The 24246-nt window shown below is 32.6% G+C and overlaps 1 protein-coding gene across 4 annotated transcripts in view; it reads left to right on the top strand.

The window, feature by feature from the left end:
* LOC143063638 (E3 ubiquitin-protein ligase E3D-like) overlaps nucleotides 1-24246 on the top strand; it is a 112504-nt gene that overhangs the window by 62999 nt on the left and 25259 nt on the right. For 3 of the 4 annotated variants that reach the window (XM_076235889.1, XM_076235890.1, XM_076235888.1), the window contains exons 4-6: nucleotides 7705-7795; nucleotides 19169-19286; nucleotides 20278-20405. In XM_076235889.1, coding sequence (XP_076092004.1) covers nucleotides 7705-7795; nucleotides 19169-19286; nucleotides 20278-20405 — 337 coding nt within the window. The remainder of the gene's footprint in view (nucleotides 1-7704; nucleotides 7796-19168; nucleotides 19287-20277; nucleotides 20406-24246) is intronic. The other variant, XM_076235891.1, reaches the window with a different exon arrangement.

Below are 24246 nucleotides of genomic sequence, written 5' to 3'. Positions count from 1 at the left end.
ATAATGTGAGTTACACCATTGAAATTTAGAAAAGTTAGTGTCACTCTTGGTAATTAATGTTGTAATTATGAGATAAAATATGTTCAATCTGAATCTGGATTCTAATTAATTCATTTTTATAATTGCTAAATAAAATATGAAAAGGAAACAGAAGATCAAATATTAACATATAAAACTCTGCAATGAAATGGAATATACACATTAGACATGACCAATGAGACTAAAATGCATGATTTCATTTTAAAAAAGGGCAAAGTATTCTGATGCGATTATAACCGATAGTCGGTTGGTTGCTGTCAAACGATTGTAATAGATAATCGATTGGTAATTTCAACCGATTATCCAACACTAGTTTTTCTTTCTTTTAAATAAACCCAACATCAAGAAAATCCGTCGCATATATATTGGTTTACTTTCGAAATTATTTTGTTGGTAACAGGAACGTACGTTAATGATATATCACTATGTTAAGGTCTTTCCTGTTGCCCTTTTTGTCTATCCTGTTACCTTTAGCAGTATTGCACCTGTAAATGCTAAATTGTAAAGATTAAGACTTTATAATCTTGAGATGAGCTCAAACAACGAAATACTTCAAGGTGTGCAACTATATGTTATTATAAACTTTTTAAAGACGTTTCTGTCTACTATTGTCTATCCAGTTGCTGTAACCATAGCAACCATAGTAACAGGATAGACAAATTTCTCCATTTTTGAATGCTGTTTTGAAATAACTACTCCCTTTGACGAAGTGATAATGTTTTTTTATGCCCCACCTACGATAGTAGAGGGGCATTATGTTTTCTGGTCTGTGCGTCCGTTCGTCCGTCTGTCTGTCTGTCTGTCTGTCTGTCTGTCTGTCTGTCTGTCTGTCTGTTCGTCCGTCTGTCCCGCTTCAGGTTAAAGTTTTTGGTCAAGGTAGTTTTTGATGAAGTTGAAGTCCAATCAACTTGAAACTTAGTACACATGTTCCTTATGATATGATCTTTCTAATTTTAAAGCCAAATTAAACTTTTGACCCCAATTTCATGGTCCACTGAACATAGAAAATGACAGTGCATGTTTCAGGTTAAAGTTTTTGGTCAAGGTAGTTTTTGATGAAGTTGAAGTCCAATCAACTTGAAACTTAGTACACATGTTCCTTATGATATGATCTTTCTAATTTTAAAGCCAAATTAAACTTTTGACCCCAATTTCATGGTCCACTGAACATAGAAAATGACAGTGCATGTTTCAGGTTAAAGTTTTTGGTCAAGGTAGTTTTTGATGAAGTTGAAGTCCAATCAACTTGAAACTTAGTACACATGTTCTCTATGATATTATCTTTCTAATTTTAATGCCTAATTATGTTTTTTATCCAATTTCATGGTCCATTGAACATGAAAAATAATAGTGCGAGTGGGGCATCCGTGTACTTTGGACACATTCTTGTTCTGTTGTGATTTTGGTTTACAACACTTTACAAACCTGCTCGTGCATTTTTCATTGTTATTCAATGCAAAATAATTATCTAAGATACCTGGGACTATCTCATTTCACAAAGGATTTCTATTGTCTACTTATTGTACCTCGAACTTATTTACCCGGTGTAGGTCTTTAAGTTGAGGTTCAAAATACTTAAAGTTAATCAGGCATGACTAATTAGATACGCCCTCTTAAAATCAAGGGGTCCAAACTATGATCGGAAAAACATCCAGCAAAATACCATAATTTACAATTTTAGATTTTTTTTATTTAAAGTGCTTTTGGTTGCTTAAATATCTCCGATTAATAATCAAACGGTATTTTGTGGAAATTATAACCTGTCCCGAACCGGGAGATGTTGGCTGCAATAGGAATTTATTTATAAAAAAAAGTCCATATCTCCTTTTCTTATACCGGTAGTGACCGTTTTTTTGTCGAGCCTGCAACTTTTGTTGCAGAAAGCTCGACATAGGGATAGTGATCCGGCGGCGGCGGCGGCGGCGGCGGCGGCGGTGTTAGCTAACTTCTTAAAAACTTTATATTTTAGAAGGTGGAAGACCTGGATGCTTCATACTTTGTATATAGATGCCTCATGTTACGAAGTTTCCGTCAGTCACATGTCCAATGTCCTTGACCTCATTTTCATGGTTCAGTGACCACTTGAAAAAAAAGTTCAAATTTTTTGTAATGTTGAATTCTCTCTTATTATAAGTAATAGGATAACTATATTTCATATGTGCGTACCTTGCAAGGTCCTCATGTCTGTCAGACAGTTTTCACTTAACCTCGACCTCATTTCATGGATCAGTGAACAAGGTTAAGTTTTGGTGGTCAAGTCCATATCTCAGATACTATAAGCAATAGGGCTTGTATATTCGGTGTATGGAAGGACTGTAAGGTGTACATGTCCAACTGGCAGGTGTCATCTGACCTTGACCTCATTTTCATGGTTCAGTGGGTATAGTTAAATTTTTGTGTTTTGGTCTGTTTTTCTCATACTATATGCAATAGGTCTACTATATTTGTTGTATGGAATGATTGTAAGGTGTACATGTCTAGCGGGCAGATGTCATGTGACCTTGACCTCATTTTCATGGTTCAGTGGTCAATGTTAAGTTTTTGAGTTTTGGTCTTTTTATCCAATACTATATGCTATAGGTCAACTATATTTGGTGTATGGAAATATTTTATGATCTTTATGTCAGTCGCGCAGGTTTTATTTGACCGTGACCTCATTTTCACGGTTCATTGCACTGTGATAAGTTTTTGTGTTTTGGTCTATTTTTCTTAAACTATAAGTAATAGGTCAACTATATATGTTGTATAGAAGCATTATTAGCTGTACATGTCTGCCTGGCATGGTTCATCTGACCTTGACCTCATTTTCAAGGTTCATTGGTCTTTGTTTAGTTATCTTGGTTAATGTTAAGTTTATGTGACAGTTGTTATAAAGCTTAACTTTATACTTAGGACTATCAACATGATATCAATGATTAGTATAGAAGGCGAGGCATTTCAGCGTGTGCACTCTTGTATTGTAAATTCATGACGTTTTGTTTTTGGCATTCGTCTATCGTGAAGAAAAAAGAGGGAAGGAGGCCGCTAATAGCTTAACTTAGAGTTCGATCATAATCTATTCTATTATGGCATAAGTTTTACCTCTAGCGATCGCTCTGTCTTATTGTAGAAAGTGCCACTCTAAATTTGTAAGCATTTGCCTCAGATTGATACACTTTGCATCGAATCGTGAATATGCATGACATATTTGCCACTGGACACAAAGGAGCAATAAATTAATCAGCTTCATTTAGTGATGTATAATCATTTGTCCTCAGTTGATTATCATCTCAAACAGTTTTCCAATTTTTATATATTTGAATTTTTAAGCGTAAATCTTAGCATTTCTTCCATCATTTTTCCCTTTGCATTTAATCTTTTTGTATTTAACATTAAAAAAACGTTGTCGTAGATAGTAGTACACATCAGGGGTTACATTGTATCCTTTCCAGCAAAACTAATATAGGGGGAGGGGGTAAGAATAGAAAAAAATCTTCATTGAGTGGCAATATAACTCTTATATTAAAGTGTACAATGACTGCTGTCTCTTCTAAGTGACAACATTTGCTGTTTCAAGTTTATTTATATCTCAGACTGGTATAATAGCCAAAAAAAATGAAAAAAAAATGTTGACAACAATTTATAAACTTATTTTGGGCGTTTCAATTTTTTTTATATTGTTTTGCTGATCGGTTTTGTTATATTTTTTTTTTATCTACTATAATTGTCCATGCGACTTATTTGAAAAGTTTTAGATGACCTTACTTGTTGTTTCAATCATTCAACTCGTGCGTAGATCGTCTTTTCCTCTAATGTTTTTAAGGTATAATGAGCGTGAAATTCTCACTACATCAGGCATCCGATATACATTCCTATTATATTTCGATCGGACAAAGCTGCGTATTTATATATCCGATAAGCAAAACGAACGCACCCATTTAGGAAGGGTATACTGTGGGACGGGAGAGGTCAAGAGATGTCAATATTTCTACACCCAAGTGAATCGTTTGGTTTTGAATAAAAGGAGATAAAGGTATACATTAATGCGACAGCAACCAAAAGAAACAGATAAATCAAAATATTAAGAGTCAACATTCAGTCTTATTTTTTATAGAAAGACGCGTATACAGAATAATAAGCTCAAAACCGACCCATGACTAAATAATAGTTATACGGAGTTAATTCAATAACATTTACCGTCAAATATTATATATCCGAAAAGGCACACTTGATTTAATATTATTTACCGTCAAAGATTTCCCAACAATCACAAGTGTTTGGTTAAAAAATTTCACCTGCCCTATTTTAATTTTGATCGGTGAAAATTTAAGAAGTTGTAATATAAACCAGTAAAAGAAAAGGACTTCACTGTATAATATAACGGTAAAATAATGAATGACGACCAGCGGCAAATAAAATTAATACTCAGGACGATAACATGTAAATATAATAAGAGTATTAACCCCGTTTTTTACTAGACTGACACGCTGATATAAAAAAGAAGATGTGTTATGATTGCCAACGAGACAATTGCCCACAAGGGACCAAAATGACACATACATTAACAACTATAGGTCACCGTACGGCCTTTAACAATGAGCAAAGCCCATACCGCATAGTCAGTTATAAAAGGCCTCGACATGACAATGCAAAATAATTCAAACGAGAAAACTAATGCCTTATTTATATAAAAAAAATGAACGAAAAACAAATATGTAACACATAAACAAACAGCAACCACTGAATTACAGGCTCCTGACTTGGGACAGGCACATACATAAATAATGTGGCAGGGTTAAACATGTTAGCGGGATGAGTCGGTTTTTGTATTGTGTAAGTTCACAAGCTATTAGTTCGCAGGAAGAAAAGTCAACCGACCCGGACACATTTCCAACTCTGAGCCTGCCAGTCTGTGCTCTTACTCTATGATGCCACTTGTTTAGCGTTGAAATAGAATACAAATTTAATAAACGTCTTTGTCTGACCCGTTCGAGATTCGAACAAATGAAATGACCTCCTGCACACGTGACGAACACCCCTCCACGAGACCAACCAGGAGAGCGGTAGTGATCGGTAGTACAGAATATCATACCAAAATACAATACACAATACAGTTTCACAGAATTTTCACAGTTAATAAAGCGAGCTAAAGGTATCTAACCTAAATTCGGTGCGTGAAATGATATTGTAAAATTCATGTAAACATCGATGATCGACTTCAGGGTAGATTTTATGGATCAACGCTCTCGGCAAATTAGAACGTCATGCACCTATTATTTCAGTGGTCCGAATGTCACCAGCTGTTGCAAATCTAAATTTCTGTCCTTATTTAATATCCCTTCATCTTCCAGTGGTATTTTAAAGTTTCACGTCCAACCTCACTGTCGACCTCCTATTGCACGACCTACCTATCGTATTTAAAATTTATGTGTTATAGTCATGAACATGCATGAAATATTTGCTACTGGACGTAAAGCAAACAACAATCAATTACAATCAACTTAATTGATTTCTCTGTACTAGTACTTAGCACACAAAGACAAGATCTTGTAAAATTCTATAATGTACAATTTCCATTTAAATTTTTATGGGTTTTTAGGGGGGGGGTCTCTTCAATTTATAACATAACTGACTGCTTATTATAAAGTTTTAAATATTTTTTTACTATGGTTCTTATCTACTGTTTTAATACGATTAATAACATATGATTTTTTTTGTCAGGCAAGGATAAAACTAAGAAAGATAGTTTTTTTTCAAGTAATTTTGCTTCGTTTAGACATCAAAAGGGAATAACGGACGACTGCATTAAAGAGTTCGTTTACATATAATACATTGAACTTGCGAATATATCTCACCTAACACGTTTTGATCAGGCCAGTGAAACCTAGTTTAGTAAGGTTTTATTCATTGAAGTTTGCATGCATAGTTTTTATTATAAAAAAAGCAAGATCTATTAATTAATTGGACTGAATAGACAAAACTAATTATTTTGCATTCGCATGTAACGTAATGTAGGAAAATTACCGAATCAGAAATAAAATGAACATTTACCGGATGAATATTGTTGGAAGAGTTTACTTACTGTTTTCTAAGGTCTGATCTTTACGAATCTATTTCATGATTACTGACAGATCAAAATTATCAAGTATATATAGCAAGAAGTTGTTGGCCAGAATATTCATTGGTCATGCAGTTATAAATGAGGTCTGTTTAGGTTTTTAATTGCCTCATTTATTAAATAAGAAATCGTTATTTTGAAATGTTGGCTAAAAAAATATAAATTTACCCCCTAACTTGGTAAAACTATCATTTGGTGTTATTTTAATGCTAAACAAATTATGATAAATAAATAATTATATGATGTAATGCCATTAAATCGGTCCGTTTTCATTGCAATTTGGTAACTGTTAATTGTCTATATCAGTCTGAATACTGTTTAACTATCATCTAAGTTGAACATATTTAGACACATCCAATTCAGGGGAATTCGGTTTCTGCACATGCTTTTTATGTACTTTTCTTATATTTTTGACGGTTTGTAAGTCAGTAAAAGTTCCATGCTTCAGTTAATATTGACATTAAAAGACCTCCTCACAAAAATGGCTGTTCAAATTCCCTTTTTGTTCGGAGGTCTTTTAATATCAATATTAACTTATCATTGAACTTTTACTATTACTTATTGCACATTTTACAAGTATTACATTGGTGTAATTAATCAATATTTTGGTAACAGCTGATAGACATGACAAAAAAGTACCCCTAAATTTTTTTCACTAAATGTCTTGAAATTTCTTTTATCTTCACTGTCATGCAAGAAATGTGCTGTGTTCAATGTTTAGTTTACTTTGCAATTTTGAAATCATTACTGATTAGTTCAATATTCACAGGGAGAACAATTTAACAGCTGATTTAAGTATCGGTAACAGGATGGACATGAACTTCATGTACGCTGATTGAATTTAGTTTGTAGAAAAAATGATACATATAATAATATAGAAGCTACGATTTTTCGTTAGAGTTATTATTAACGTTCTAAGAAAGTCCCTAAAATGCCGATATCTAGGCGATCAGAAAAAAGCAAAAACATAATTTGAAATGTGTTACTCTGACACTGTACGCACACAAATTACGCAAAAATCTGAATTAAATATGTTTTAAATTTATCAAAATAGATCTAAATCGTCTTTATTATTAATGTCCTGACTCGTAAATCCTACAAACTTTCATTTAAACCCTTACTGCAATTTTCTTGAGAAATAAATTTTTTAGCATGGGTGTACTGAAAATTCGACATTTTTTCAAATGACCCATATATGCATTGCTTTTGAAAACGTTGATGAAATATTAATTAATTTGCCTTAAATAATAATCAATTCATAAAATAAACATAAATGTACAATATATGAATGTTTAATGTTTGTTCTTTCAAATCTTAAAAAAAAGAATGAAGCAACACTTCCACAGTTTTCAAATTACGTTTTCCTTGATTTTTGGTTAACTGCTCACTTGCAGTGCTTTGATTTAATTTTATTATTCTCTTTAGCAGTATTTAAAGAAAGAAGTTAATGTCTGTTTATGTTGCTTACATAAGGTAAAAATTGTATTTGAAGTAGTATGCATTTTTGGCTGAATTTTGAATATAAAAGAGGTACTAATAATTAATATTGTATTTTTTTTTTATTTCAGAGATTAATAGCTATACAGATAACCCTGTTTACAAAATATTTAGTGAAAGTGTTCAATTTCACAGAGATGACAATTTATATTGGAATGAAAGGTAAACAATACACAGAGTGTAAATATACTGTTGATTGCATTGTATGTTCAACCACTCACAAAGGGCTTAGCTGATGTATGGCACTATAAACATGCCTACAGATTGTTTTTTATCCCACCCCTCACCCCAACCCCATATTGAAGGGTGCAATAAGTATTACTTTTGTCTATTTGTCTGTACATCCAAAAATTGGTTTCCTCAGCCCAATGTTATAAAACTTATACACAATGCTTATTATGTGAATATTAATCCTGGCTTAACCAGTTTCTGTATCTTGGTTGTTGTTTATATGTGAGGCAATGCAAAATACACTGATTACTATTATAGCTAGCATAGGACAAGCCAGCATTTGTTACTTGTATGCCGTTAACAAACCCATCCATGAAATGTGCAACCATTATGCAATGCAAATCTAAGGTATTAATTAGTTACATTTCTTTCTGTCTAAATCATGTTAATGGGGTTTCACTCACATCCATTCTGATATCTATTCATATTTATATACTCGGACACAAAGGTAGTCGACAAAACTTTTATCTGTCAATACATAAAATTGAGAAAGGATATGGGGAATGTGTCAAAGCGACAACAACCCAACCAAATAGCAGACAACAGACGAAGGCCACCAATGAGTCTTCAATGTAGCGAGAAACTCCCGCACCAGGAGGCGTCCTTCAGCTGGCCCCTTAAAAAATATGTATACTAGTTCAGTGATAATGGACGTCATACTAAACTCCGAAATATACACAAGAAACTAAAATTAAAAATCACAAGACTAACAAAGGCCAAAGGCTCCTGACTTGGGACAGGCGCAAAATTGCGGCGGAGTTAAACATGTTTATGAGATTTCAACCTATGTCTTAACAAACAATTTTCATATGACAAAACTATTGATGCGGGAGTTTATTATTTTTCAATGGATCACCTAAACTGTAGTAGGATATTCTTGTACTCTGTCAAATAAGAACAACTAAATAAATGGTAAAATCACACTTACAATCAGTACAATTTATGAGGAAAATGAACTGTTGTATGTTTTCTATACTTGTCATCAGAATATGTTTTATTTTTGTGGATATTTTAGTTCATGGTTTTTGCCAATGTCTTCATAAATTAAAAATATAGAAAATCTTCACTTCTTTGAACACTTGAATTTGTGGTTCACATGTACCAGGACTACCCATTAAATCCACAAAATATTGATATTCAACGAATAATATTGAATCAACAGTATGGAGATCTTTAATCAGAGATGGTGTAAATGTGTGTAAGGCACACACTTAACAGTGATACAAGTATTCACATTAACTAAACTTGGTCTTCTGGACTGGGTTGTTCATCTCTTTAAAAATTACCCTTGATTAAGTATAACTGATGGTTTAATCTTTAAACAAATGGTTATATAACCAAGGTTAAAATTGTGTTGTTCATTTTTTTAACCCTTAGTTACATAACACATATTTATAGGCCAAGTGAGCTTTTCTCATCACTTGGCCTCTGTCGTCCTACGTCAGTCGTCTGTCGTTCACTTTTACAAAAATTTCTTCTCTCCTGAAACTACTGGGCCAAATTTAACCAAACTTTGCTACAATCATCATTGGGGTATCTAGTTTAAAAGGTGTGTCTGGTGAGCCGGCCAACCTACCAAAATGGCCGCAATGGGTAAAAATATAACATAGGGGTAAAATGTAAATTTTGGGTTATATCTCTAAAACCAAAGCATTTAGAGCAAATCTGACAGGGTAAAATTGTTTTATCAGATCAAGATCTATCTGCCCTGAAATTTCAGATGAATCGGACAGTCTGTTGATGGTTTGCTGACCCCAGCATTGGAAATTTTGGTGTTTTTATACGACCACAAAATTTTTGCGGTCGTATATTGGTATCACATCGTCAGCGTCGTCTGAAGACGGATGGTTTCCGGATGATAGCTTTAGTATTAGTAAATAGAAATCAATAAAATTTATCACAATGTTTATAACCACAAAAGGAAGCTTGGGATTGATTTTTGGGGGTTATGGTCCCTAAGGTTTAATAATTAGGGGCCCAAAGGGGCCCAAAACAAGCATTTATCTAGTGTCAGTACAAAAAGGTGTGTATAAGTATTTCAATTGTTCTGAAATTGTACCACAATGTTTAATACCATAAGTAGAAGGTTGGGACATTTTGTGGGTCACTCATGGGGCAAACAGTCTAGGAATAAAGGACCAAAAAGGGACCAAAAACAAGCATTTTTGTAGTTTCAAGACACTTAATTGGAGTTATCTTTCTTTGTCCAGAATGGTTGTTGAATCACCTAAAACCAATGCTTTATGAAATATTTGAAAATTAGAGTTATCTTTCTTTGTCCAGAATAGTAGTTGAATTAACTTAAATCAATGCTATATACAATATACAATGCAATATTCACTTTACTACCAACTGATAAATTAAAGCAGTCTTTACCATTCAGTAATTACAAGCACTTTGGTTACCATTGAAGAATTTTTTAGTTTCTGTTCTCTTAACTTAAGTTTGTCTCAACTAAATTTAATGAAATGTGTATATAATGCTTATTACCTCTAAATTCAGTTTAAGTTCAATTTTTAGCAGCTTCTCTTTTACAGTTCTTGAGTTATGTCCTTTTATAACGTTATATGCTAGCAGGGGCATCATCTGTGTCTCTTTGTACATATTCCCCATTAAATTTTTTAGGAGTTACTATTAATTAATATTAATTTTAACCATGACTGTATGACATTTTATATTTTAATTTTTTATGATGTATTTAAATGAGTAGTAATTGTTGCAATCTCCATTAGAAATTTTAATTGAGATCATTCTTGGAATAGGGAAAGGGGGAGGTGAGAGAAAAAAAAGGGGGGGTTCAATTTTTCTAAATTCAGATTTCAGAAATTAAATCTGAATTTCTTCAAATATTTTTATACGACCGCAAAAATTTTAATTTTTCGTCGTATATTGCTATCACGTTGGCGTCGTCGTCGTCGTCCGAATACTTTTAGTTTTCGCACTCTAACTTTAGTAAAAGTGAATAGAAATCAATGAAATTTTAACACAAGGTTTATGACCACAAAAGGAAGGTTGGGATTGATTTTGGGAGTTTTTGTCCCAACATTTTAGGAATTAGGGCCAAAAAGCCCAAATAAGCATTTTCTTGGTTTTCGCACTATAACTTTAGTTTAGGCCAAAAATAAAATATTGTTTGTTTCCCCTCCCACTACCGACCCGGTAAAATCGCCGCGACTCGAAAAATTTTATTGGCCATTCTTGTCCAAATTTTTTTTTTTTTTTTGCTATGTTGGTTTTTGGTGATATCTATCCGATGCTGTAGTAAACGTGCACATTCGTCTCAACTCGGCCGATTCCGTACCCTCATCTAACGGATAGAAGGAGATTAGCGGATTCTACCGAGGATTGCCGAATGTAAACGTGCATTGGTTTTTTGTCATACCTTTCCGATGCTGTAGTCAACAAGCGTTTTAAATCAAGGCATTTTTGCATTAAAGCGTCTATATGATTCGGAATCAAGGATAACACGATTTGTGTTGCGTGCAAATGTGATATTTGAAAATAAAATCTGAAGCATCTTTCAACCACTGAGTGCACCTTGATTTGCTTTGTCTTTTACCTCTGTTCCTGTTTAAAGGATAAAATCTTTAGTAAAAATTGTCTGAATCGTGCTTTGAAATCAATTTACTTTTGTCTTCAACTTCGAACAGGTTTTGCACAAGTCAGAAAATGTTGGATACGTGAATTCCCTGCTTTCAGGGAACATCCCTGATTTCTGGTGTAAACAAATCCAGTTAAATGTGGGTTTTTTTCAATTTATGGCATGTCATTTACAAAAGGGCACGTTTTACGCTATAACTGCATCAGTTGAATTTGTAAATACTCATTAGTATTCTAGGTCTAGGAACAACAAAACATGAATAAGGCAGCAACCATTTGATTTTCTGGGGAGGGGGGGCTATAGTTTTTTTTTTTTCTGGACAAATTTTTTTTTTTTTCGCCTGCAGCGACAAGTCGAAAACAATTTTTTTCTTTCAATTTTAGCATTACATATAGTGGCAGCTGAGGGTGAAACAAACAATTTTTTTTTTCTCAGAATCAAAAACAAATTATTTTTTTCTCCAAAAACTGGAAACAAACTTTCTTTTCCAAAAAAAACAAAATGTAGATTCTTAATTTTTGGTCCCGTTATCAAATTGGTCTACATTAAAGTCCAAAGGGTCCAAAATTAAACTAAGTTTGATTTTAACAAAAATTGAATTCTTGGGCTTTTTTGATATGCTGAATCTAAACATGTACTTAGATTTTTGATTATGGGCCCAGTTTTCAAGTTGGTTCAAATCAGGATCCAAAATTATTATATTAAGTTTTGTGCAATAGCAAGAAATTTTCAATTGCACAGTATTCACCAATAGCAAGAAATGTTCAATTGCACAGTATTGTGCAATAGCAAGAAATTTTCAATTGCACAGTATTGCGCAATAGCAAGAAATCTTCAATTGCACAGTATTGTGCAATAGCAAATATTTTCAATTACTCAGTATTGCGCAATAGCAAGAAATATCTAATTGCAATTTCAATTGGAGTTATCTTTCTTTGTCCAGAATAGTAGTTGAATCAACTTAAATCTTTGTTTTATACAATACAGATATATAATTAATATTTCAATTGGAGTTATCTTTCTTTGTCCAGAATAGTAGTTGAATCAACTTAAATCATTGTTTTATACAATATACAATGTATATTCACTTTTTCTACCAACTGATAAATTAAAACAATCTTTACCATTCAGTGATAACAAGCACTTTATTTTACATTTTAATATTTTATGATGTATTTAAATGAGTAGTTATTGTTGCAAACTCCATTAGAAATTTGAATTGAGATCAGTTTTGGAAAAAGGGAAAGGGGGATGTGAAAACAAATGGGGGTGGGGGTTAAATTTTTCTCATTTCAGATTTCATAAATAAAAAGAAAATTTCTTCAAACATTTTTTTGAGAGGATTAATATTCAACAGCATAGTGAATTGCTCAAAGGCAAAAAAAATATTTTAAGTTCATTAGACCACATTCATTCTGTGTCAGAAACCTATGCTGTGTCAACTATTTAATCACAATCCAAATTTAGAGCTGAATCCAGCTTGAATGTTGTGTCCATACTTGCCCCAACCGTTCAGGGTTCAACCTCTGCGGTCGTATAAAGCTGCGCCCTGCGGAGCATCTGGTTTTTTTTTGAGAGGATTAATATTCAACGGCATAGTGAATTGCTCAAAAGCAAAAAAAATAATTTTAAGTTCATTAGACCACATTCATTCTGTGTCAGAAACCTATGCTGTGTCAACTATTTAATCACAATCCAAATTCAGAGCTGTATACAGCTTGAATGTTGTGTCCATACTAGCCCCAACTGTTCAGGGTTCGACCTCTGCGGTCGTATAAAGCTGCGCCCTGTGGAGCATCTGGTTGGTTATTATCTTGAATATAATTAGCTCGGCCAAGTGAGCTTTTCTCATCACTTGGCGTCTGTCGTCCGTAAACTTTTACAAAAATCTTCTCCTCTAAAACTAATGGGCCAAATTTAACCAAACTTGGCAACAATCATCATTGGGATGTCTAGTTTGAAAAATGTGTTCGATGACCACGGCCAACTAACCAAGATGGCTGCCATGGCTAAAAACAGAACATAGGGGGAAAATGTAGGTGTTGGCTTATATCTCTGAAAGCAAAGCATTTAGAGCAAATCTGACATAGGGTAAAATTGTCTATCAGGTCAACATCTATTTGCCCTGAAATTTTCAGATGAGTCTGACAACCCGTTGTTGGGTTGCTGCCCCTGAATTGATAATTTTAAGGAAATTTTGCCGTTTTTGGTTAATATTATTATGTATATTGCCCTTTATAATCAATTTTTAACAATTTTTCATAAATGTTTGTAATCTTTTATCTTTTATCTTCTACTCTGAAACTACAAAGACAAATTTAACCAAATTTGGCCATAATCATCATTAGGGTATCTAGATTAAAAAATGTGTCTGATGACCCTACCCGTGAACCAAGATGGCCAACATGGCTAAAAATAGTACATGGGTAAAATACAGTGTTTGGCTCATATCTCTGAAACTAAAGCATTTAGAGCAAAAATGACAGGATGAAATTGTTCATTAGTTCAAAATCTATCTGCCCTGTAATTTTCAGCCAATGAGGCAACCTGTTGTTGGATTGCTGCCCCTGAATTGATAATTTTAAGAAAATTTTGCAGCTTTTGGTTATTATTTTCAATATTATTATGAATAATGTTCAGCAAATTAAGACCTACAACATGATCAAAATGGTCAATTGACCCCTTAAGGAGTTATAGCCCTTTATAGTAAATTTTTAACAATTTTCATAAATTTTGTAAATTTTTGTAAATTATTACAAAATATTTTCCACTGAAACTACTGGGCCAAGTTTATTAAAGATAGAGATAATTGTAGGCAGCAAGAATGTTCAGTATAGTAAGTACATACACATATCCATCACCAAAACACGATTTTGTCATGAATCTATCTGTGTCCTTTGTTTAATATGCACATAGACCAAGGTGAGCGAATGTTTAATATGCACATAGACCAAGGTGAGCCTCTAGTTATAGATAAAGATAAACTGTAAACAGCAATAATGTTCAGCAAAGTAAGATCTACAAAAAAGACAACATGACCAAACTGGTCAGTTGACCCTTAAGGAGTTATTGCCCTTTATAGTCAATTATTAACATTTTTTTGTAAATTTTTGTAATCTTTTAAAAAATCTTCTTCTCTGAAACTACTGGGCCAAATTTTTCCAAACTTAGCCATAATCATCATTGGGGTATCTTGTTTAAAAGATGTGTCCGGTGACCCGGCCAACCAACCAAGATGGCTGCCATGGCTAAAAATAGAACATAGGGGTAAAATGTAGATTTTGGCTTATATTGCAGAAACAAAAGCATTTAGAGCATATCTGATGCAGATTAAATTTTTCATTAGGTCAAGATCTAATTTTCAGACCAATCAGGCAACCCGTTGTTGGGTTGCTACCCCTGAAATTGTAATTTTAAGAAAATCCGGCAGCTTTTGGTTATCTTGAATATTATTATAGATAGAGATAAACTGTTAACAGCAATAATGTACAGCAAAGTAAGACCTACAAATAAGTCAACATGACCAAAATGGTCAATTGACCCCTTAAGGAGTAATTGCCCTTTATAGTCAATTCTGAACAATTTTCATAAATTTTGTAAATTTTTGTAAACACAATAACACAAAAACACAAAAAAATATTGTTTAAAGTCATAAGAAACCTCAAATTAAAAAAAGTAATGCATATGTTTTTTTATAACTCAATGGATAGTTTTCATTATAAAACTTATGTACATATACTTTTTTCTGAAGAAAATTCTTTAATTTGTTAATATTTTGAAGAAGTTTATTTATTTTCATTGCTTCATTCCCCCGACATATTTTCCGTATGCAAAGTGACCTCAGTGTGACCCATCTCGTAAAAATCCGGTGATCGCAATACGCATGGATGTCCTTAAAATAAACTATTATCTGATTGTACTTGTTAAACACGTGCTCAATATCCAGGCTTTTTTGTTGATTGTTGACAAACAGGTGACAATCGTTAAACTTCGGCTTCAAAACACGAACTTTAATTACCTGCCATATTTTTACAACAACACTGACCGATTGAAAAAAAATTGACGATTATACAAAATTTTTGCAAAAAAAAGTGATAAAATCGTGCACAGAAGACTAAGTTTATGATGTTTGTATGCATTGGTTCAAGAATTGGAATAATATTATTTTTCACTGGTCACTCGTTTCATATGACTTTAAAATGCACATAGACCAAGGTGAGCAACACAGGCTCTTTAGAGCCTCTATAGTTATTAAATTTATAGAATAGTACAACAACAAGTCAGATGTGACAAAACACTATGTTTGGTAAGTGAATATTTGAGATGAATGTTTGGGATTTTCATTATATTATGGAATTGATAGTTTTAATAAAAATTGTTTGTATTCTGACCTTTTTCTTCATTCCATTGCTTGTGGAAATAAAATGTGTATTGTTTTGTGACACTTAGTGAATGTTGAATGCGTAGTTAAACTCAACGTAATTAAAAGAATAGCATTATGTAATTCTAATCTTTTGATCTTCATTCAGTGAAATCTAGGCGTCACGGGTTCACCATTTTAGGTGTGAACAACATTTCGTATTACACAGGTATGAATGACAGAGTTTGATATATGGGAGTCAGTTATCGTTTTAGACACAGAAATGTAAGAAAAAGAAATAAAATTAATTTACGGGAGTACTAAGGTCGCACAATAACTGGATAGCTGTTGTATATTTTTATATATTTATCATATTAAAGCTCTCTTTTAAATGAATTTTGACTTCTGATTACTTTTGTAACGATAAAATACTGAATTATTTTGATTGAATAAATTTATAAATAAAAATAGTCTTCTAAGCACGGGTGTATGAACTAAAAATTGTACTATTTTAAATTAGAATCGGCAACCTTTAATATTTCAAACAGATCGTTAACAATTGCAATTATATAATTTAGTCCATCCAAAGCGATCTTTATTTATCTATTTAGGAAATAATGTTCTCATCAAAATATTTTAAATCTCACAACGCATGAATACTTCAGCTATTTGAAGAAAAAAAAAGATGTTAAAAAAATTGACGGGAAATTTAAGGATCGTCTTGGAATGGCATCGAAAAATTACGAACAGATATTATTTTCAAGTGTGAAAAACATCAACCAAATTTATTCATAACCGGGAATGTCCTTATTAAAATAGTCTTCGTCTCACCATGGAAGTATTATATTACTAATATAATACTTCCATGGTCTCACACTAGGGCCAACGATGTTTAAAAAAAAAAAAGACAGAACGAATTTATGTCATCTCTCCATATTTTTGAACGTAGTTATAAGTCTGTTTAAACTGGCAAGAAAACCCCTAAAGCGGACAAGCAGTTTATTCTTTAAATTGCTGTCATTGAATATCAAGAAAGAAAATAAATCCCGAAATTGATTTGAAACTTAAATACTTAATAGTTTTACTGGAAAATATTCACATCCCTTTGGGATTATTAGTTACGTCCAGTTGCATATAAATTACATGCATGTCGGAACAATTGTGATGATGACGAATTTCTTCCTTTATTCGAGAACAATCTAATTGATATATAAATCTGTGATTTTACTATGTCCATAACTTCGATGAACCAAAGCAAGTTATATATCGACCTGTCTGTATTTAAATCAAATTGGTTCTCTTCTTCTTTAGGTATACAATAGTCTATCGACATTCGATGATTACATACTGTTATTAATTAACTACACTGTTATTGGACTTAATATGATGAAAACTGCCTATGCAATATAATGTGTAAACTAGGCCAATACAGAATAACTCGGCCAATACAGATTTTTTTCTGTATTGGCCGAGTTGACACAAGTGCAGGAATTCGGAACGTCTCTAGATTTTACATCGAAAGTCACGATAAACACAAACTGAAAGTAAACAGTTGTTTTGAAGACGCAGTTGTCATTTAGTGATCTTAAACATGCTGAAAATGTCAGAATGGCATACATTTCAGGCTAACGACGGTTACATTCATTTAAAAGGTATTTTGAAAGCAGACGATAGAACTATTTCAGGTTTGGGGAACGAGTAGATTATCACAAAAGTTCATTTCTTGACGACCTCATAATTTCACGATTGTACACATCGATTTTAAATTAGTTTCTGCATAACACATGCAATGGCAGTACCTTTCCAATTACTATTTATGTGTTGCGTCTAAATTTAAGTTGTAACACTTTATAGTGACTGAAAAGGGTAGAAAAATTCATCAGATGAGAAAATGCTGAAGACACCTGGAAACAGCACCAGATCATTATGTATTGCATCTAATACAAAGAAACAAACTGAGATTTGGATAGTTCCACTTCAAGGTAAAAATATTTATCTCTTGAAATGATATTAAAAAAATATTGTAACACTGTAGTTAATTAATAAAGATATTATTACGTGTATTTCTGTATTGGCCTTGTTATTGGTCCTCGGCCAGCTGTATTGGCCTTCGGCTTCGCCTCAGGCCAATACAGCAAGCCTCGGACCAATAACAAGGCCAATACAGAAATACTTACGTAATAATATCATATTAGCATACGTGGACTAGTCTATTTACAAAACTTTTACCTCAATTTACACAAAATGTATGTTTCTTTCTTATGTTCAATGTATACATGTATATATTTTAAATTACGCTATAGTTTCGTAATTTTCTATCCAGGCGTATGAACGAATCGTCGACAAGTGCGTACATTTTTTTAAATCAATATTTCTGGTATGTTCCAATCTGTCCTTCACTTATATTACATTTTCCCAAATTTACCCTTGGAAAAAATATGTAAAAAGATTTTTATTTCATCAATTTTTTTTTTTTTTTTGGTGGTATTATTTATATTTTTATAAATAATATTCTTTACACCAGAAATGTTATTTATAAACAAGCGTATGAGTTTAGTAATGACTAGTATATTATATCACTTTCGGACACGCAAGACAGAGATGTATATTATACACCTGATAGTTCAAAATGGAAAGTTTTAAGTTATCGGCCGTGTACATTGATCAATACCTTTAGAAGTGAAACGATGCATGAACTTGCAAGCACAACAGGAAATCGCTTGAATACCTGGACGTGTCACCTCACACCCCTCACAATACCTTTGGGAGTAATACCTTTAGCCATGTTGGTGATCAGGTGAAGATCCGAATTTATTTTAATAAAGTTTATTACTTTAAAGAATTATGAACAAATTAGATTTCAGTCGAAAACAATTTTCCAGGAACACTTATTTATGATTTGAACTTTGACTTTTTAACTAATTCCAATATTAACAGTTTAAAAATAACACACCATGGTTATTTAAAAAAAAAAATAGGAACATTTTCCGTATCAAGTCAGTTATTCCTGAGACTACTATAATACATGTGTTATAGTAGTCTCAGGTTATTTGGATAAAACAACAGTACGATTGACAAGATATCGACAAGCAATTACGACTACATCGGTTACTGTGGTTTATAGACATATAGTGGTTTTTAAACGGACAAGGTGTCAAAATGGCGGCACGCAGAGGATTGATACTCGAAATTTAAAATCGATGGTGATCTCTTATCTAGCAAAATAAAACTTTAATATCTACGAAGTTGAGTTTTTTTATACAGAATGGACATAATATCAATTTTTGATTTTTTTGCGAAGTTTCCCTTTGTATTTGAAAGACATATTTACTGTATTTTACAGCCCAATTCAAAATAAAGAAGCCTTTTTCGCAAAGATGATCAATGAACAAAGTCATGCATACACCAGCTTTCGATTGATCTTGAGTGGAGAAAAAGAAAATAAAAAGATCCAGTGTTTAGTATGTATTAATAGATATCTTTGAAAATATTTTCCCAAATTACAGAACAGAATTTTAGAAATCAATAAATGTATTATATATATAGATTATCAGGACATTCAACTGAAATTTAACTTCTCAAATATATAAGGCTGATTTAAGGGGGATAGGGGGGCGTAAACTTCCTTATATGAAGCTTCATAACTAATAAATGCATAATCGTTTTACAAGTATTACTCCTAATGTTGACTTACATTGCCTACTCCAATGCATTATTAAACAGAATTCAACATTAATGGGTTGAAAAATATATCTTCCCTTAAGGATTTTTACCCTTCACTGAAATGAAATATGGACAGTTGATAAAGATTTTGTGTTTCCTGCAAGAAATTCTGCATATTATTCATGTACCATATAAGTGCACTCTATATATGAATAAGTCTCTAATGAACTCTGCACATTTGTCATGTTCCTTATAAAAGGAGTTTGCACTGACAACACTGTTCTACAAAAGTAGCATGTTGTATACTCAGAGTTCAGGCCAAAGTCAAGGTACAAATGATAGCATGACTTTTGTATTTAATCTTTTTGGTCATTCCATCAATCTGCTGATCCTTTTCTGACCAACCTTTGCAAATTTTATAGAATGTTCTTGACCTCATTTCATGTGCCTCATGATCATCCAAATTATGCATCCATTATCATATATTCTTAAAAAGATACTTGTTTAAATTATGAAGACAAATGTCAAATCAACAAAATAAAAATCAGTTTGTTGACTGTAAGAAAATAATATTATGACCTATCAAACTAATCCAAGCTATCTTATAAAATGGAAAAGACTACACAAATTTAGATGGTGTTGAATAATATTGTTTTAATTTAATACATTTTAAAACCATCAAATTCAGATTATATCAGTACTACAAGGAGATGCTTTAAGATGACAAAAAATGCAGATTTTAAAATTCATTAGATTCATTTTATACAAATGATACTATTGGTTTCGTAGATATGGCTGATAGATCCAAATTTGTTGATATTTGAAGGAGAGGCCAGTAGTGAAAAGAAGGAAGTCAAACTGAAGCCATTGTCTGTGATGAAAATCTTGTATAAATGTGATATATCTGATACATCTAGGTAATTTGTACAGTTATTAGACTCCATGAAAATATTGCAATGTAATACAATCACATAACAAATCTTTGGAATCAGAAATTGCTTAATATATGATTGTTTTGTATTCAAGTAAATATGATGTTATCAAACAATTTTGTATTAATATGCCTGGTAATAAGTCATGCATAGAACCTCAATTATGACAAAAGATTTTTTTTGTAACTTTAGTTTTAAGTTTGCAATGAAATATTACTGTTTAGAAACTCATGATTAATATTTTAAATTTCTGGGGTCATAATTAGCATATTCTGCATATTCTAGTTAAGACTTACACAAGCTTTTATTTTGTGTTATAACAGTGACTTGACTGAGTGTTGATCTCCATCTATTGGAGTTTTTTTTAGAATTCTGACCGAATTGAAATTTGTCTTATTAAACTAAACTGATCTGCAAGTTTAACTTACTGCTGTAGAAAGTTCAAGGTGATAAAATAAAACATACTTTCAATCCTATAAAGCTTCCATTCCACTTCATTGATATAATGAAAAATCAGTCTTATATTTCTATTCACAATAGTGTGTCCCCCGCATAATGCATTGCGGGATACATGGAATTACTGGGCATCTGTTTGTGTGTCTGTCCATCTGTTTGTCAGGTCATGTTAGCGCTCTCACAGGTACAATTCTTTTTTTCAGATTTATATAAAACTTAAACTATAGGTTATTAATTTTAGCAATATCATTGACAAGTACTAGAATGGTGTACAATCACCTTTTTGGCTCACCGTTCTGAAGGAACTGTGAGCTTTAGCCATCACTTAGCGTCCGTCGTCGTTGTCCGTCTGGTTTAAACTATTTCAAACATCTTCTCCTCTGAAACTATTGAACCAATTCCAACCGAACTTAAGCTGAATGATCCTTAGGGTATCTAGAATAAAGTTTGTATTTTATTTTTCAAAAAAACATGGCTGCAAGGCTAAAAATAGAACATGGGGGGTAAAATACAGTTTTTGGCTTATAACTCAAAAACCAAAGCATTTAGAGCAAATCTGACATGGGATAAAAGTGTTCATTAGGTCAAGTTCTATCAGCCTTGAAATATTCAGATGAATGTAACAACCCATCTTAAACTACTGAACCAATTCCAACCAAGTTTAAGCTGAATGATCCTTAGGGTATCTAGAATAAAGTTTGTGTTTTATTTTCTGTTTCTTCAAAAAACATGGCCGCCTTTGCTAAAAATAAAACATAGGGGTAAAATGCACTTTTTATACAACTGGAAAAAATTCTTTGCGTAGTATAATGCTATCATGTCGTCGTCGTCTGCGTCATCTTCATCCGAAGACACATTTAGTTTCCGGACAATCACTAAAGTTTAAGTGAATGAATCTCTAAAAAAATTTACCAGAAGGTTCAATACCACTAAAGGAAGGTTGGGATTGATTTTGGGGGTTATGGTCCCAATAGTTTAGGAATTAGTGACCAAAAAGGGGGCCAAAATAAGCATTTTTGTAGTTTTCAAACAATAACTTGTGTTTAAATGTATGAATCTCTCTGAAATCATACCACAAGTTTCCATACCATGAAGGGATGGTTAGTACTGACTTTGGGGGGTTATGCTTCAAAATGTTTTGGAATTCGGGGCCAAAAAAAGGGGGAAAACTAGGTTTTTCTGGTCAATGGACAATTAAGACAATTTAAAAGCAGTGTAAGGGAGGTAATTCAAAAATATTTAACATACAAAGTTAGATATGTTCAATTTTACCTCCTTTACACTACTTGTAAAGTATGTTAAAAGAAATATCAGGTTTTGGACTAATTGCAAAAAAGGGGGTTATGGTTTCATTTTTTTTTTCTCCAAATTTCTCAAATTCCAAATTTTTGAAAAGTTTGAAGAAGACAGTATTGCGCAATAGATTTGCAAGATCTTGACATTTTTTTTTTGTCAGAAACCTAATTTATGTCAAAAATTTGATCACAGTCCAAATTCAGAGCTGAATCAAGCTTGAATGTTGTTTCCATATTCAGGGTTCAACCTCTGTGGTCGTATGAAGCTGCGCCCTGCGGAGCACCTGGTTGGCTTATATCTCAAAAACCAAAGCATTTAGGGCAAATCTGACATGGGATAAAAGTTTTCATTAGGTCAAGTTCTATCAGCCCTGAAATATTCAGATGAATCTAACAACCCAACAATGGGTTGCTGCCACTAAATTGATAATTTTAAGAAAATTTTGCAGTTTTTGGTTATCATCTTCAAGGTGAGCGATTCAGCCTCTTGTTTAAAAGAGTTATGTCTCTTTGAAATATTAAATTTATGGAAAATGTCCTGGTTTAGCGCTACAAAAAAAAGTTTGTATTTAGTTATTGCCCTTGTACCTTGGATAGATAAAATATGCGTAATGCTGGGGTCATTGGAACTCTGTTCTTTAATTGTTATTGTCATGCTTAAGGTGATCAGTTTGGTTTGATAAAGCAAATTACAATTTGGTTAAATTTTGAATAAAATGCAAAAGTTGGAGAGCAACACTTACAGTCAAGTCAGTATAAGTTGTTTTCTCAAAGACTTTTAACTTTTTAACTCTTTTTGTCGAGCCTTTGACTTTTGTAAAAAAAGCAAGACATAGCGATCTGTCGTTGTCGTCGTCGGCGGTGTCCACAAATATTCACGCTATGGTTAAAGTTTTTGAAACTTTAATAACTTAAAAATAAATCTTTTTTTCTGTATTTAACTTATAAATGGACTTAGTTTTTCTGCCAGGAAACATTACATTCACTCTGTGATGAAAGTTTTTAAAATTTTAATAACTTTCATAAATTTTCCTGGATTTGAACCAAACTTGAACAGAAGCTTGTTTATGATCATAAGATAGTATCCAGAAGTAAATTTGTAAAAAAAAAAATACATTCGTTTTTCAGCATTTTTCTTATAAATGAACTTAGTTTTTCTGCCAGAAAACATTACATTCACTCTATGGTTAAAGTTTTTAAAATTTTAATAACTTTCTCAATCGTTTTTTTGGAAAATGACGCTTCAGCGGCATTGTTCCGATACCATTGACTAGAATAACAGGAAGTCGATTATTGCCTCCGCCTACCGCACTCGGTTTCAAATTTACTATTTTACAAACTAACTGGTATCTGCTTGTATTCCGCTACACTCGAACAAAGTGTTGTAGTCAGAAGGGAACCAGTTTACATACTTTATTTTATTTACAACAAAAATGTTGACCTGTCCATAGAAAGGCTTGTATAGTCCGCGGTTTTATTCTCCAAAATTGGACCTTCCAGAGGGGTGCGGACTATAGAGTACAAGAAGCAAGAAATAAGAGAACAAGTTCAATTTCGCGGCAAGGTGGTTGTTTACGTTCCGCCATCATTGATATTGTAGAGGGCGCTCTCATCATTTTTCAAACTAATAATTTTAACTCATCCATATTAATAAGTTATTTCTATTTAATATCAAATTAAAACTGATTAATATAAAAACTAAACCTTTCATTACAAATTTCTCGTCTCTTTTCAATGCATTTGAAATAAACTGGTATCTGCTAGATTGAAACGATCCAAACATAGTAAAAAAGACAACCGTAAACCAGCTTAGAATTTATAAACTACAAAACGTAATCGGTTATCGTTCATTCCGCTTTGGTGTTTCATACCGACTTATATGGTTTGTAAAGCTTAAGACCCTTCAAACATTAATGTGATAGGTAAAATAAAGACTGTTTTACAAGAGGATGGAACTGTTTTACCTTCAAAGTCGTATTATAGTGATATCTGTCATGTACGGATTTCGACTCTCACCGGTTAATTTCTTCTTTTACAAGTGCTTTTTAAACTTTCTGTTTAAACATCTCAAGTTT

This window comes from Mytilus galloprovincialis, chromosome 2 (genome assembly GCF_965363235.1).
Source record: "Mytilus galloprovincialis chromosome 2, xbMytGall1.hap1.1, whole genome shotgun sequence".
Lineage (NCBI taxonomy): Eukaryota > Metazoa > Mollusca > Bivalvia > Mytilida > Mytilidae > Mytilus > Mytilus galloprovincialis.
Note: the sequence above shows the minus strand (reverse complement) of the source record. Positions and strands in the feature narration are given on the sequence as shown.